This window comes from Parambassis ranga, chromosome 5 (genome assembly GCF_900634625.1).
Source record: "Parambassis ranga chromosome 5, fParRan2.1, whole genome shotgun sequence".
Classification (NCBI taxonomy): domain Eukaryota; kingdom Metazoa; phylum Chordata; class Actinopteri; family Ambassidae; genus Parambassis; species Parambassis ranga.
The window spans coordinates 18,545,974-18,560,315 of NC_041026.1; the positions used below are offsets into that span (position 1 = coordinate 18,545,974).

General features: G+C 41.5%; 2 protein-coding genes across 4 annotated transcripts; one reads left to right on the top strand and one right to left on the bottom strand.

Moving 5' to 3' along the window:
• Window positions 1-109: 109 nt before the first annotated feature.
• On the bottom strand, window positions 110-6,291 carry tgfa (transforming growth factor, alpha). 3 transcript variants are annotated; one of them, XM_028406396.1, is made up of 9 exons: window positions 6,217-6,291; window positions 5,952-6,130; window positions 5,008-5,037; window positions 4,715-4,894; window positions 4,457-4,642; window positions 2,600-2,714; window positions 2,305-2,454; window positions 2,101-2,192; window positions 110-1,527 (listed from the first exon to the last, which is right to left on the bottom strand). In XM_028406396.1, exons 2-9 carry the CDS (start codon window positions 5,989-5,991, stop codon window positions 1,520-1,522), a joined length of 801 nt encoding a protein of 266 aa, XP_028262197.1. In that variant the 5' UTR covers window positions 5,992-6,130; window positions 6,217-6,291; the 3' UTR covers window positions 110-1,519. The 3 variants fall into 3 exon arrangements, with proteins under 3 accessions (XP_028262197.1, XP_028262196.1, XP_028262198.1); XM_028406395.1 differs by having other exon boundaries at window positions 5,952-6,280; XM_028406397.1 differs by lacking the exon at window positions 5,008-5,037 and having other exon boundaries at window positions 5,952-6,280.
• A 1,480-nt stretch (window positions 6,292-7,771) lies between these two features.
• On the top strand, window positions 7,772-12,488 carry slc2a11a (solute carrier family 2 member 11a). The gene is made up of 12 exons (XM_028406494.1): window positions 7,772-7,877; window positions 8,047-8,145; window positions 8,653-8,813; window positions 9,116-9,240; window positions 9,325-9,454; window positions 9,562-9,710; window positions 9,985-10,172; window positions 10,735-10,845; window positions 11,295-11,396; window positions 11,605-11,680; window positions 11,864-11,991; window positions 12,107-12,488. The coding sequence occupies exons 1-12, from the start codon at window positions 7,854-7,856 to the stop codon at window positions 12,323-12,325; spliced, it is 1,512 nt and encodes a 503-aa protein (XP_028262295.1). The 5' UTR covers window positions 7,772-7,853; the 3' UTR covers window positions 12,326-12,488.
• Window positions 12,489-14,342: the final 1,854 nt, after the last annotated feature.

Sequence of the window (14,342 nt, forward strand, 5' to 3'; positions counted from 1 at the left end):
ATTAGGGTATTTGTGAAGAAAGAAAGAAAAGGAAGGAAGAGCTTCAGATGGGAAAAGAAGGTCACGCGATGAATCCAATGGGAGATGCAGAGTATTACACACACAGACACACACTTGCATATTTTATTATTAATTGGAAAACAAATAAGAGATTATTGAGGGTTTTCCAATGGTGACAAAAGTAACGGGACAACAGTGGTTTTCTATTGACACTGAATATTTCACTACCTTTGGATATTTACACATCAGTGCTGTCATAAACACACAGTGTCTGCAGATATTATGAGATACTGTAAACAAAGACATCATCCCCCTCGGAGTCTTTTGGCATATAAATACCATCACATTCATTACATAGTCTTTCATTTAAATTCACACGGAGCACATGTACACGTTTTGTATTTTGAATTTCTTCATCAATTCAGAGGCTTTTCTCTCTTTAGATGGAGATGCTATAACACAACCACTCTTCCACGTTGTGTGGCTGCTGTGATTTAAGTGCATGCATGCTGAGGTGACTGTGAGAACAGTGTGCCGCCTCCCCATTAGTGCTCATTTAAGCAAGTGTATTTGGCATCTCTTGTATGTACAGTAGACGCGTTTTTAAAGTGACAACATTGTGCTGTGAGTATGGTTTTACTTATAAAAAAGTAGCATAAGAATAAAATGGCCACCCAGAATGCACATATGTTGGTACACGTTATAGCTTAGAAATAAAAGAAAACCTCTGATGCAGGAATGTGTTCAAGTACAGCTCAGGAATAAAAAAAAAAAACAACTTCAGTAGCAATACTGGGGTCATCAGAATCCAGATCAAAACAATATTAGCAACAATTTTAAGTTGAAATCTTTGTGTGTGATTGAAATCCAGGATATAATGTCCATTCAACAATTCCTACTCCTGTCGGCTGAAGTGAGTTCCTTCTTTAAAAACAGACACTAAAATGTTTTTAAAGCAAGTTTCCCTCCACCATATATGATTAAAATGGTCCTCTGTGCTTGTAGAGTCCAATGAAAACTGTGCAAAACACAATAAAAGACAAGAATAGGAATTGGGCTCTCCTGACTTAAGTAAATGGGTTATTGTTGTCCTGCATCTCCAAATAAACATCATTCCTATTCAGCGTCCACACAGGATGAGTCACGGCCTTGTCAGTACTTTTTCATGTCCTCTATGTCGGCCATAAATGATAATGATCATCAGTGAGCTGTTCCTGTGCAGCACCTGCCTTCTCCAGTTCTGAGTGTATGTCCACAGAATCGAAGCGCGAAGTAAAACATTTCCTCGGACTGTTGCAGTCCAAAAGTTCCAGTCAGTAAGTGAAAATTTATAAACAAGTATATCACAGAACATTTAACCTCCCACATTTTACCTCAGTCACAACAAAAGACAATACCGGGTATCCTCTGCATGGTTGTGCCACTTTGTAGGAAATCCTGAGGGTTTGATGACCAGACGGACGAGTAAAGCGAAACACAGCGTGATGCAAACAGCTCGTGTCCCAAGCAAGATGTCTTCTCACACCACTGGAAGACACAATTTCACAAAAAGATCTCAGGACTTGGATCAAGAAGATTTAATAATAGTACTATTGTTGTGCTATAATCTCCAGATATGTGCCAGGACTGTTTGCTTGTGAGAAACCTGTTTCAGATTTGGTGACAACAACAACAAGGATTAATGTTATGGACACATGGTTTATTAGTCACTTATCATATTCAGTATATGTTCATGGTTTGGGTTAAAACAGACCATTTCATAACATCAAACGTCTCCTATAAACATGGCGGCAACTTTTTTCAGTGTCCTTAAACTTTCATGGTAAAGAGTCAGAAGACTCTTGTCAACAAGTTTTTCTGTCTTACAACTAATGTTCAAATAACTTCAAAATCTAAACAAAGACAGAGCGATCAGGCTCGTCTCCATCTGCACAAGCTGTGTACTCTTTGCCTGAACACGGCTCTGTGCAGCATGTGTTTGACGTTCCACACTCGTCCACCTCTTTACTTCTTCACTGCTCTTACATTCATCTAATTGCATCCCCTGCAGGTGATGTATGTGACCTTAAAAATGCACAAAAAGGAAAAAACGACACGTACCGCTCTCAGATGGATAGCAGGACGTTCTGTGCTTTTCTGCGATACAGTGATGAGCGTGTCTCCGCCTGCGACAGTCCTGCCTCCACCAGCAACTGAAAGGAGAAAGAAGCCATGCAGACTACTTAATGACTGAAAACATGCTGCTCCTCAACACTGCACAGTTCACGTCCTACAATATGAGACATGTCAGGTCCAGTAACTTACTGTAAAAATGTGCACAACACCATGATGAGGACGCAGCCGATCACACACAACACTAGCATTTTGGCAACAGTCTGTTGTCTGTGATTGGTCGCTACTACAGCCAGCAGGTCCGCATGCTCACACCGCATCCCGACAAAGCCCGGATGACACCTGAAACAGGCAGGAAATCAGAAAACAGGCCAAAATGCACTTCAACAACTTTTAAATGTAATATCGAAGATCATATTAATGGCACAGATCAGAGTGGGAGACTCGGTAACAGACACGGTATTTTTCACAAATCTGTCTGACTTACACACATGCAGGGGTCTCCTCCAGTATTATGAAGCGACAGGTGCCATGAAAGCAGAAATGGCGGTGGGAGTCCGGACAGTCATCAAAATGAGACCGAACTGCTGCGGCCACAAACTCTGTTAGATGGCAATGTTAGGGGGATGAAGTCAAACAAAAAGCAATGACAGAAAATCTTTAAATGATATGTAGGTGTGTTACTTGACCTTCTATTGCAAATGTTAAAAACTTATTTACATGTTTTCTGTAAAAACAGACGAAGCTTCATGTAGCTTCAAGTCAATCATTACAGAATCTGAAGTGATAAGGTGGCGCTGATGTTGGTGACACGTGTGTCCTGAGATGAGACAAATCTAACTGAAATTTCACTCAGGGAAAAAACTGGCAGGTGATTGGATGACATGTCAATCATCCTCTACTAAGAAGGAACTTCAATCAGTCAGCTCAAATATGTGTATATCCCTACAGTTAAAAACCCTAAAATGGTCGTAAGTGCCAGTACCTTTAGGTAGGATGCTGATTGGTTCAGTGGAATCTGGATTCAGCCACAAGCACACAATTCAAGCCTGACAAGTCGTGTGTAACTAAGTGATTTCACAAATCATGTGAGAATCGAGCTGCCTTGCAAAACAAGAAAGTCATACTTAGATATATCTTAGAGATGACAAATGATAATCATATTCATGAGGTCTACTGGAAGAGGCAGGTCTCTCATTACGTCCTTCAGTGTGTCCTCGACATATGAAGTGTCACACAAAAACACCGAATCTGACCATGTGAAATGAATGAACACATCTCAAAACTGGTTTAAGGTCAGCACAGGGCATGACACAGGTGAATATGATAACTCTAAATTTAACATAAGCACACAGAGACCTGAAACACAACTTGCACTAAATCCTAAAGCTGACGCCCACGCCACCAGCAGGCCACTCAGGTCTTTTGTTCACAGGTGCATGTGGATTTGTGGTGGCTTAACATACATCTCTCACTGTACCAAGGAGGGATAATTAGAGTCAAGAAAAGTCAAAGAAAAGGACTCAGGAGAGGGAAGAATCGTATCATCCCTGCAGGAACTAGAAATGAAAACCTTCAGTGTTGTTTTCACTGCGACGAGCCAAACAAGACAAAAATATATGACTAAACGGACACCCAGACGAAGCAGGATGTAAGCTGTACAGTCAGACAAATTCCTGCATTACTCAAACAAACGTCAATGTTGCACAAGCAGCTGAAAACAGATGCCACAGTGTGACATTCAGGGTGAGAAGGAGGATGAACATCCAGACAGATAGCTGCATTACAGCCTTGTCACACACACACACGCTCCATTCCAACGGTAAATGGGCTTTTGGATTGCAGCCTACATGCATTGTCTCCGTCTTTCAGACTCTGTGAAAGCCCTCTGTTGTCCCTGAGGCATCTGCCTACCAAACCCCTCTCTCAATTTTCATGTGATTTTGGCAGTCAAATGAGAGGAACACTGGGACAGAAACCAGCCTTTAGGGGAAGTAAGATGCTTTTCAGATAATAATGCCACACTGTAGGTGCAGCTTTTGTCAAAACGTCTGAATATACAGCTCACGTACGCTGCAAGCAATCGTTCATATACTACAATTGCTGCCCTTATTCATGCTAAGAGGATCAATTATCAGTGCACGCCACACTGTCTGCATAATGCTGATGCAGTGCAGCTCAATGGGGAGTGTTACAGTGTTGAGGACTCCTGCTGTGGAGCGAGAGTGGATCAGAAGCTTTCATATGAAGAATAGGGAATTATTCTCTTCAGATGGCTCGACAGTGACCTTGAATGTTCTCTTAAATCTCCACATGAAACATGTTTACACAAAATAAAACCTACTTTTAACTGGACGGATGGTGTTTGCAATGGGTGCAGTGGAGCTGTTGGTCATGTTGCTGCTACTGCTGTTTGTTGGGGTGCTGTTTGTCGAGCTGTTAGGAGCAGCAGTGGAGGTGGTACTGATGGAAACAGTGCCATCAGTCATTGTTGTGTTTGTCTGCCTCGCTCCAAATGTAAAGAGTGAACCTGTTAACACACAGAACATTCTTAAAAAAGATGTGACACACATGAGAAAGAGTGATTCTCATCCTGACTTACTCTTCACTGTTGTGATGTTAGCTGTAGCTGTGACAGTAGCTGGCGTTGTGCTCGTGCTGCCGGAGGTCACGGAGCTGCTACTGGAGGTGTTGGGAGCAGCAGTGGGGTTTCTATCAATGGAAATGTTGGCTTCAATAACAGCTGAACTGCTCTGCCCTGCTCCAAATGTAAAGAGAGATCCTGCACAGAGTGAGAATAAACAGCTGCTAATGTATCATGAAGTCCTAACATGGAGGAAAAATGAGCAAAGATCACAAATCCCTTCAGAAATAATAAAGTTCACTGGAACTCACCATTGAGTATCACAGACATACTAAAAGTACCTATAGAAATATAAAAAAATAAACATTACTGTAATGTGACCTTTTCCCCTCCAAAAAAAATGTGTCATACCTCCCACTATTATTACTAATGTTATGATAACCTGAGGGTTAGTTCTAGCACTCTGTTCATACACAGCCATGATCATGTGACCTGGTCTTCAATGTGATATCGATGCTTCATTGAGTAGCTGGTACCCAACAATAGTAACAGGGACAAGCATACACTAAAAGGCTGAGAGCTATAAATACAGCAGGCACTATGTGAAGACATGCAACCACAGCTTATTAAAGAGGGAGGGCCAGAGGTCACAATTCATTCTACCCACCTTTTCCACAGAACACACAGAATAACCCAACAAGACCCACTTAAAGGGACACTTCACCTCAAAAATCACATATTCATGTGTGATTTTCCTGCGGCCTGCAGAGCTATTTATTCATCTAGATTGCAAAGATTTCTGCAAAACAAAATAACCAGCAATGTCATGGCACAAATAAAATCCCCACACCTTGCTGTGAGCTGTATTTTCTATAGAACTACACTCTGACGCAACTGAAACTCATAAAAACGTGTGTGAGACAGATCATGATTCCACAGAAGACCCATTGCTGTTTAGTAGTTTCATTATATGATGAGATAACGTAGAAATCCAGATGGACAAACAGCACTGCAGGCCACCATTATAAACATCTGATTTTAGTGTGAATTGTCACTTTAAGTTTGACAAATTCACTAAAATCACAGAATGACTGAGAACAGAAGCACTAAGGTCAATACAAGAAACATGTGAATCATCATAAAGACATCCACTGAATCTCACATTTATCCTTGGTGATTACAATTATTACTTTAGTCAGATTAATAATCTGGGTTTAAGACCAAACAGGTTTCTTTGTTTTTAATCGCTACTCACCGCTTATGAGAAGAATTGTATCCCAGAAAATCCGTGTCATGATGACGACCTGCGCTCTAAACTACAGCCAAGTTTGACGGACAGCCTCTGTGTAATGCGGGCGTGTTAGGAAACCACATTCAGTCATTAGTGTTGCAGGCTGCAGGCAGAGCAGCAGCAGCGGCGGCAGCAGCGACCATCTGCACAGAAAACATGTAATCCTGCAGTCACACCGCTGACAGCCCGGCCTGAGTCCTGGAAAAGAAGTTTTATAACTGCAGCTTACTTTTCTTTCTTATTCTCGTTCTTTCTTCTGTTTTCGTCGGTGGATGTCGGAGCGTTTAACCTGTCTGTGTTCAATTGAGGAAACTCGTGTAATCCTGTCAGAGCTGACCAATTAGAGACAGAGGGGGAGGAAGAGGAGGAGGAGGGGGAGGAGGAAGGGGATCTCTCATTATGACCCCAATATGACACTTTGTAAAAAAATTATGTTTATGTGCTGCATCTTCTGTTTACACACTGAATTTATTTAAAAATATATACATTCATTTAAATTAAAAAATAACTTCAATTAAATCACATTAAATTTATGTTGCTTCAGTTTTGTTTCAGCATTCATAGGGTTTTGTTTTGTTTTGTTTTGTTTTTAATTCAATTCAAACTATTCTAAAATGTCTGCTGGCTTTTCTGCAGCTTTGCTCCGTCTGTCCCTTCATCTGTTGTTCCTTTAACAGTTTGGTGCAGTATCTTTGAGCCACTGGCCACAGTCCCATGAAATGTGTTAAAACTCCAAATGGAGATTTCTCATATTTTTAGTGAAACCTCTCTGAACTTTAACCATAAGAGCCAGAAGAACCAGAAAGTCTGCAGACAGACTGGATTGGTAATTCATTGTATTGTGTGTCTTGTCAAAATAAAACATCCCAAACTGATGAAATGTTTACTTTTTCCATCTTTAATGCCTGAATGCCTGATTTGAGGATTCTTGGCTTGATGGGAAAATTTTCACAAAAAGCTGCAGCAACATTTCAAAGCAGCGCCATCTGCCGGACAAAATATAAGTTACCGTACACGTTTCCATTATACCTGTAAAACAGAGCTGTCCCGTTTAAAACGTAAGGCGCATATCTGCTCTTATTTTGAAAGTCAGTAGTTTTTAACTTACTTCGCTGAAAAATGAGGCATACACAAAGATACTTTTTGAAAAAACAACATGAATATATATTTTTTTGTTTTTGTCTTTATTAATCTCTTAAAATTAAGTTAATCAAATCTTGAGTGGCAGGTATGTATTATTAGGGACACCATTTTTACTTTAAAAAATGGCTGAACTTGGGCTGTTACACAAAAGAAAAAAATAGTGTATAGACTCATTTTTTGCTTTTAGATAAAACTGAAACATCACATCATTGTAAATGTATTTTATTATAATGTATAAACTACACAGCGTGGTTCAGGTCATTCATTCACATTAAAGACCCTGAAAGTGACCCTTTGCTCGCCTTTGTGACTCCACGTGCAGCACCCACGCCTCCGCCTGTGGTTGATGGGCAACTTGTCTAACCTCACTGTGCGCGTGTGTCCTGCCAGTGTGATAACAAGTCTTATCACACTCTCACCTCCACACTGATGGCTCCCGCTGGGGTCAATCATTGTTGTTGGGATTGGAGGAGTCCTGGTGAGATTATAAACTCGGTATTTTGCCATCTGTGAGTCAGCCGGGTGGTTGCACAACTGCAGCCAATCACAAGGTGCCTTATCGTGCACGCGGCATGCGCATGCTCAGACTTGTAGCCTACTGGAGCTCATAGGACTGCTCCTTCAGGTGGGCTGACCTCTAGTTTTCCAGCAGACTCCATCAGATCACCTATCACATTTATTGTTTGTTTGTTTGTTTGTTTTGTAGGTGCTACCAACTTCACAATGACACGTGCAGGTGAACAGAAGGTAAAACTTTTTGTAATAACTTATTATCACATGAATGACATGCTTTAGTATCAGCACAGCAATTATTATGGTGTGTCTACTATCAGACAGTATTTACAAGTGTTTTATTCTTAAACACATTTTTTATAGCGCAGGTATCTCAGTGTGTTTTTTTCTGTCTGTTCAACAGAGCACTTCTCTGACTTTGGTGCTAATGGTTGCTTCAGCAGCCATCGGAGGAACTCTGCAGTATGGATACAACCTGGCCATAATGAACGCTCCTACCACTGTAAGTTTGTGCGCGTAGTCAAATGTGTGTATATGTGTATTAAAAAGCTGGTAAGTTGACATATAACACCAGCCTGGATGTATGTTTTGTTGTAAGTTGATACTGATGGTGTTTGTGTTGCTTGTGTGAGTGGTGTGGACCCTCTGTGCCTGTGTTTATTTCACAAATGGGTCACAGTGTAATTTGGCACAAATGAGAATTAGGTTACTTGTGTCAGTGATTAGTAATTGTTATTGTAACATATCCAGTTTGATATGCTGTAGCAGTGAACTCTGCCACAACACTGAATTCTTCACTGATTTATGAAGCTAAGCAGCTGCTTAGAAGAGAACAACAATTAATCAATGATGCAACTCACCAATTGATCTAAATAATACATGCTAAAGTGATATAGACCCTGACGATTTAGCTCCCAGTCACACACACTGATTCCTGATCAGGGGTAATAAGTGTCCATTTTAACTTCAGACTTTAATGGTTTACTGTATTTTCCTTTTTTTCTCTCAGTATATTCAAACCTTTATCAATGAGACATTCTGGGAGCGCTGGAACATCCAGCTGGAGGACTACCAAGTGACGCTGGTCTGGACAATCATTGTCTCCATCTTCTCGTTGGGAGGTTTGGCTGGAGCTCTCATCGCAGGACCAATGACAATACGCTTTGGGAGGTAGGATGGCACGGTGGTATGTGAACGCAGAGCGCATGTGCAGCTGGTTACAAATACAGATTTTCACTGCAACCTGCAGAGAGTGAATGATCAACCTGTAGGGATGACTGTATGAGACGATTGTTCATTTACTTTCCTCTTTCATGCATCACACGCATCAATCAACACTAACTAACTAACTAACAACATAAACAGTGATGTCTGTGTCTTTTCAGCCCAGCACACTGGATCTAAATGTGAATAATTTTCATATAACAGCACTATATGCAGACTGAATTTTGTCCTTCTTTGTCCCCCCAAAGGAAGAAATGTCTCCTCCTGAACAACATTTTTCTCATGAGTGCTGCACTCTTGGCACTGACAAGCAGAACTGCCAGATCCTTCGAGATGATCATTATCTCTCGTGTCCTGGTTGGAATAAATGCAGGTGTGTCAGTAAATTTGATTTCAGGAAAATTACTATCCAAGCAGAAGCAAAAGAAAAAATAAAACCAAAAACTTGCTCCTGCAGGTATCAGCATGAACGTGCAGCCCATGTATTTTGGAGAAAGTGCTCCAAAGCACTTAAGAGGGGCCATCTCCCTGTCGTCAGCTGTCTTTACAGCCTTCGGTGTGGTGTTAGGACAGGTGGTCGGCCTCAGGTACGGTCACCCTGAGATTTGTCAAAATAGGCTAATCCTTTACTGAAAAGTGTGTTTTGTAGATCTAGAGGATATCCACAGTAACTCTCTGGATTATTTATTTAAAGAGAGATTTTGGGCAGTGAGCCGTGTTGGCAGTACCTTCTTGCCAGTAATGCCATTCCTGGCCTCATTCAGCTGATGACCCTGCCATGGTTCCCAGAGAGCCCCAGATACCTGCTCATTGACAGAGGGGACAAGGTGGCCTGTATTAATGGTAGGTGTGTCTGTCATTAGAATTTAACTGTTCTTCGTTTGAGTATCTTGGTGTATAGATATTTTTATTCCACATGTTTATGTCTGACAAGACAATCTGCAGTGTTGGTGTGTCTGGAGTTATCCATCATTTAGCATCAGCTCTGCCTGTGGAGCACAGAGGGAGGGTTTCATGAGTCACAATAAACCTTTCTTGTCTGGCAAATAGAAAACATACAGTTGAAAAGCAAAGAGCGGACATTTAAAGTGGTCTGCATGTTTCTCTCCTGATCCAGCACTGAGGCGTCTGCGAGGATGTGAGGTCCAGAGCACCGAGCTCGATGAGATCCTGCAAGAACAGGCTGAAACCAAAGGCATGAGACCAAGTCGGCCCTGGGAGCTGTTCACCGACCAGTCCGTGCGCTGGCAGCTGATCTCTGTCATCATCATTAGCAGTGCCATGCAGCTCTGCGGTAATGACTCGGTAAGAAGAAGCCGCACACTCTCTGAAACGTGTTTTACTGCACCGTGTGCTGCATATTGTTATATAACCCATGATGATCAGTGTAAATGATCCTGGGGTACAGACACAGTATCAGGTGTTCTCCTGGCCAGTTTTCCCTCTGCTAACACTTGAGATGATCCATCAGCCTTTCTTTAAGTTCCTGTGGTCACATCAATAATGTATACTGGAGATGAAGCTTCCTATATGAGCATGAATATGTAAGAAGGCTTATTGTTTTTCGATGTGCACCGGTATAAACATGTCCAAGAGTTTAAATCGAGACAACTATTGGACATGTCTATGACCTGGATGAATGAGAGCATCCACACAAACTGCTGTCATTGATGCTGTCAGGTAGTAGTTCAGTTTACTAAACCTGAACACAGGCAAACTCATAAGACAGATAAGTTAAATAAAAGGTGAGCTTTAATAAATAAAACCCACAAAGTCACATCTTACCCTTACAACGTAAAACACCCACACTATAACAAAGAAAAGACCCAAAGCTTCAGAGCTCTCATGTCTTCTGTTCTTCCTTCAGATTTACTTCTATGCATCGTATGTGTTCAAAGAGGCTGGAATATCTGATGATATGATCCAATATGTCACAATCGGCACAGGGACCTGTGAGTTCACAGCCTGCATAATGTGTGTAAGTATTCATCATTAAAGCGTGTTATGTAACCAGCTAGAGGCAGAGTGAGACTGTTGTTCGCATTGTTCGACCAGCTTTAATGCTGGATCAGGACTGGTGTTGGGGGCAACAGTGGCACAGTGGGATAGCAGGGTTGTCCAATAACCGGAAGGTTGGTGGTTCAATCCCAACTCCTCCCTAGTCACTGTTGTGTGTTCTTGGGCAAGACACTTCACCCTAGCCTGTGGCGCGCCTTGCTAGTCATTGTATGACACTGCTTGTGCAGCAGCCATAACGAATTTCCCTCTGGGATTAATACAGTATCTAAAATAAAAAAAAAAAAAAAAAAAAGTACTTACAGTAGGTGTTAAACACATGGGTGAATGTAAAGTCTCAGGCCTCCCTGAATGATTTGTCTGGCAGTTTCTAATTTTGAAACTGATGATGCTTTTGCTTCATATTTTTAGAACCTGCTGATAGAGCGTAAAGGCAGAAGGTTCATGCTGATGGGAGGCTTCATCCTCATGACTGTCTGGGCTGTTGTCTTCACCATTGCTCTGTCATTTGAGGTGATTTACTTTACAAAGTCCCTGTTTCTCTGTGATTTATGTTTGTTATTGTACTGAAAAGACAGAAAATAACGAGTGTGGAATATCCAATAACAACTCAAGAAGATGCGTCAGTGTGACAGTCAGACCACTAGGTGGCGGTATAAGTCAACATTGAGAGTTAATATCTGACTGGACTGCTGTTTCCTTCCTTCCCAAATGTAAACAGCGCTATATATCTTGGATGTCGTACCTGAGCATGGGATGCATCTTCACATACATTCTCAGCTTTGGCATGGGACCAGGTCAGTCCTGACATTCTTTATAATCTTATTTCAGTCTGTGTGTGGATAAGAAACAGAATCAAATATGTAGAATCCCTGAATTATTTGAGCATTGGCAGTCTAAATAAAACTGTCTCTGCTAACGCTACAGCACAATATGTAAAAAAAAAAATATTTGTACTGATCCAAATGTTATTTCCCCAGCTGGAGTGACCGGCATCATTCCCACAGAGATCTTCAATCAGACCGCTCGGCCGGCAGCCTACATGATCGCTGGCTCCATGATGTGGATCAACCTGTTTATCATTGGAATGATCTTCCCATTTCTAGTGGTCAGTCTGTCTGTGTCCACCAGTCAGCATCTGTCTGTGCACATAACAAATGTACACACTGACACACACACACACCCACAAGTCACATTGGGGTTTTGTTGTCTTTCCCCTGCAGAGCGAGCTGAGGGAGTACTGCTTTGTTCCTTTCGGAGTGGTCTGCCTGTTGTCTGCGCTGTACATTGGGATGTTCCTTCCTGAGACCAAGGGGAAGTCTCTGTCAGTCATCACACGTGAATTCTACCAGCTTAACTTCAAAAACCAGGACAAGCACGTTGAATCACAGACTCACGCTCAGTATCAGCTGGGAGAAGTGTGCCTGTCCACGGCCTTGTAGAGAGACTTTTATATTACAGCGTGCATTGCTCTGACCTGCTGCACTGCAGTCTGACAAGAACTCTCATATCAAAGACACATAGGGAGGCAGTGTTCTATGAAGAGAATGTTTATGTTCACAGATTCATATATAGAGACAGATGCAGTCATTTCTGTGTGTCTGCCTGTTTTCCTGCCTGCCTCGTTTACTTCTCTTACCCCCTGCTGTCAGCTCTGTGATACCTCAGTTCTCTGTTTTCGTTCTTTCTCTGACTCCTACTTCCTTTGGATTTATGTCTCAGTCTGTTTTTGTAAACTGGATTCAGGTTTTGTAAGTAAAATTTACTTTTGGTCTTTACACCATCTCTTTTGTCCGCTGTCTTAATTACAGTGAAATGTTCCAGTTTTGGATGTTTAAAGTACTTCTATTCTACTTTATCACAACTAAACAAAACAACACACTGTGTGAGAAATACATGCTGTGTGTATGATATCATTTTCCATATGTAACTGTACAATACACCTATAATTTATATTTTCATGAGAATGAGCTGTAAAAACATTATGCAATTTCCCCATTGTGGGACTAATAAAGGTTTCTTAATCTTAATTAAACAAAGAGCTTTTGTTTTTACGCCTCATTCTCCCAGACAAAGGGTTAAATAATCTCTAACCAGGTTGGTAGAGCTTTTCACACAGACACACACACACACAAACCATCGACCTGTTGATCATAGTGGTGCCACAACAACTACCAAAGTAAAAAATGCTACGGGTTGTTGATGTTGTCGACATGTATGTTTGAACACTTTGCCTTTGCAGGAAAAAAGCTCTCCTTCTTAACAGCGTTGTTGGGATGACGGCTGCCATGCTCAAGTAAAATCTTACTGGGGAGATTTCTCTATGGATATAATGTTGGTATATCATGATAATATGTGTACTCTGTGTGTGTGTGTGGCTCAGTTTTTTATCATCATCTCTCTCTTTCTCCACAGGTCTCGGCCTCATGTACCTCCAAACTCTCCAAAGAGTCTGAGAGGTTTCCTGACCCTCACCAGCTCAGTCTTCATCTCACCATTGGCATCGAGTGAGAACTAGTGGCAGATTTTCAATCATATTGCCAAACTAAACATTAGTTAAGACAAACAGGACAGAAAAATGACATCTTACTCACTCACATATTAAACAAGGGTACAAAGGACGCTCTGGCTGTCATCCAATCAGTTTTCTGCTGTAAACATGTTCCAGATTAAAGAGCAACAACTTGTTCTCAAAATTAATGAAACTAAATAGCACAAAATGATCCATCTGGATGGAGAAATATTTGAATTAATTCTGTTTTCATATTTTCTGCTCTGTACAGGGAGATAATGGGCACAGAGGAAATGTGGCCAAATCTCTTAGCTGTTAGATCCTACCTAAGGCACCTTGATACCTTTAGCTTGATAAAGGAGAGACTGGGCTAGGTTTGATGTGTTAAAGTTAAAGAAATCCAAAGACAGAGCAAAATGAAAGTTCTGTTGACAGGTCATGACAAGTCAGTCATGTTAGGATGAATCTTTAAGCATATTTTTTAATTTGTATTTCTATATAATGCAATAGCTTGTATGCAGCTTAGAAATGGTGCTACAGTCAAATCTGCATGAACATCCCCTCTAAATGTACATTGGATAGGGAATCTTTGTGTGCTTGTCATCCTTATGTGTTCTGTGATGTGTGTAACAGCCTTACAGTGGTTGTGGCAGAAGGAGGACTTGAAATTGGAGCTGAAAGACATGCAAAGAGAGAGAGAGAGAGCGAGCACACAGGGAGAAAAGGCCAAAACTGTGAAGGATGTACTGAGCTCTTGCTGTGTCAGATGGCAGCTGCTGACTCCAGCCATCTCCTGTGCGGGTGTTCAGCTCTGCGGCATCAATGCTGCACGCTGGCTTCAACGATAATCAACTGAAACATGTGACATGTTCGAGTTTCTTGTCGTCCTGTTTGATGGCCACTCATCTGCCGTCCTCTCGCTCAGCTCTACTTCAACGTTTTTGACA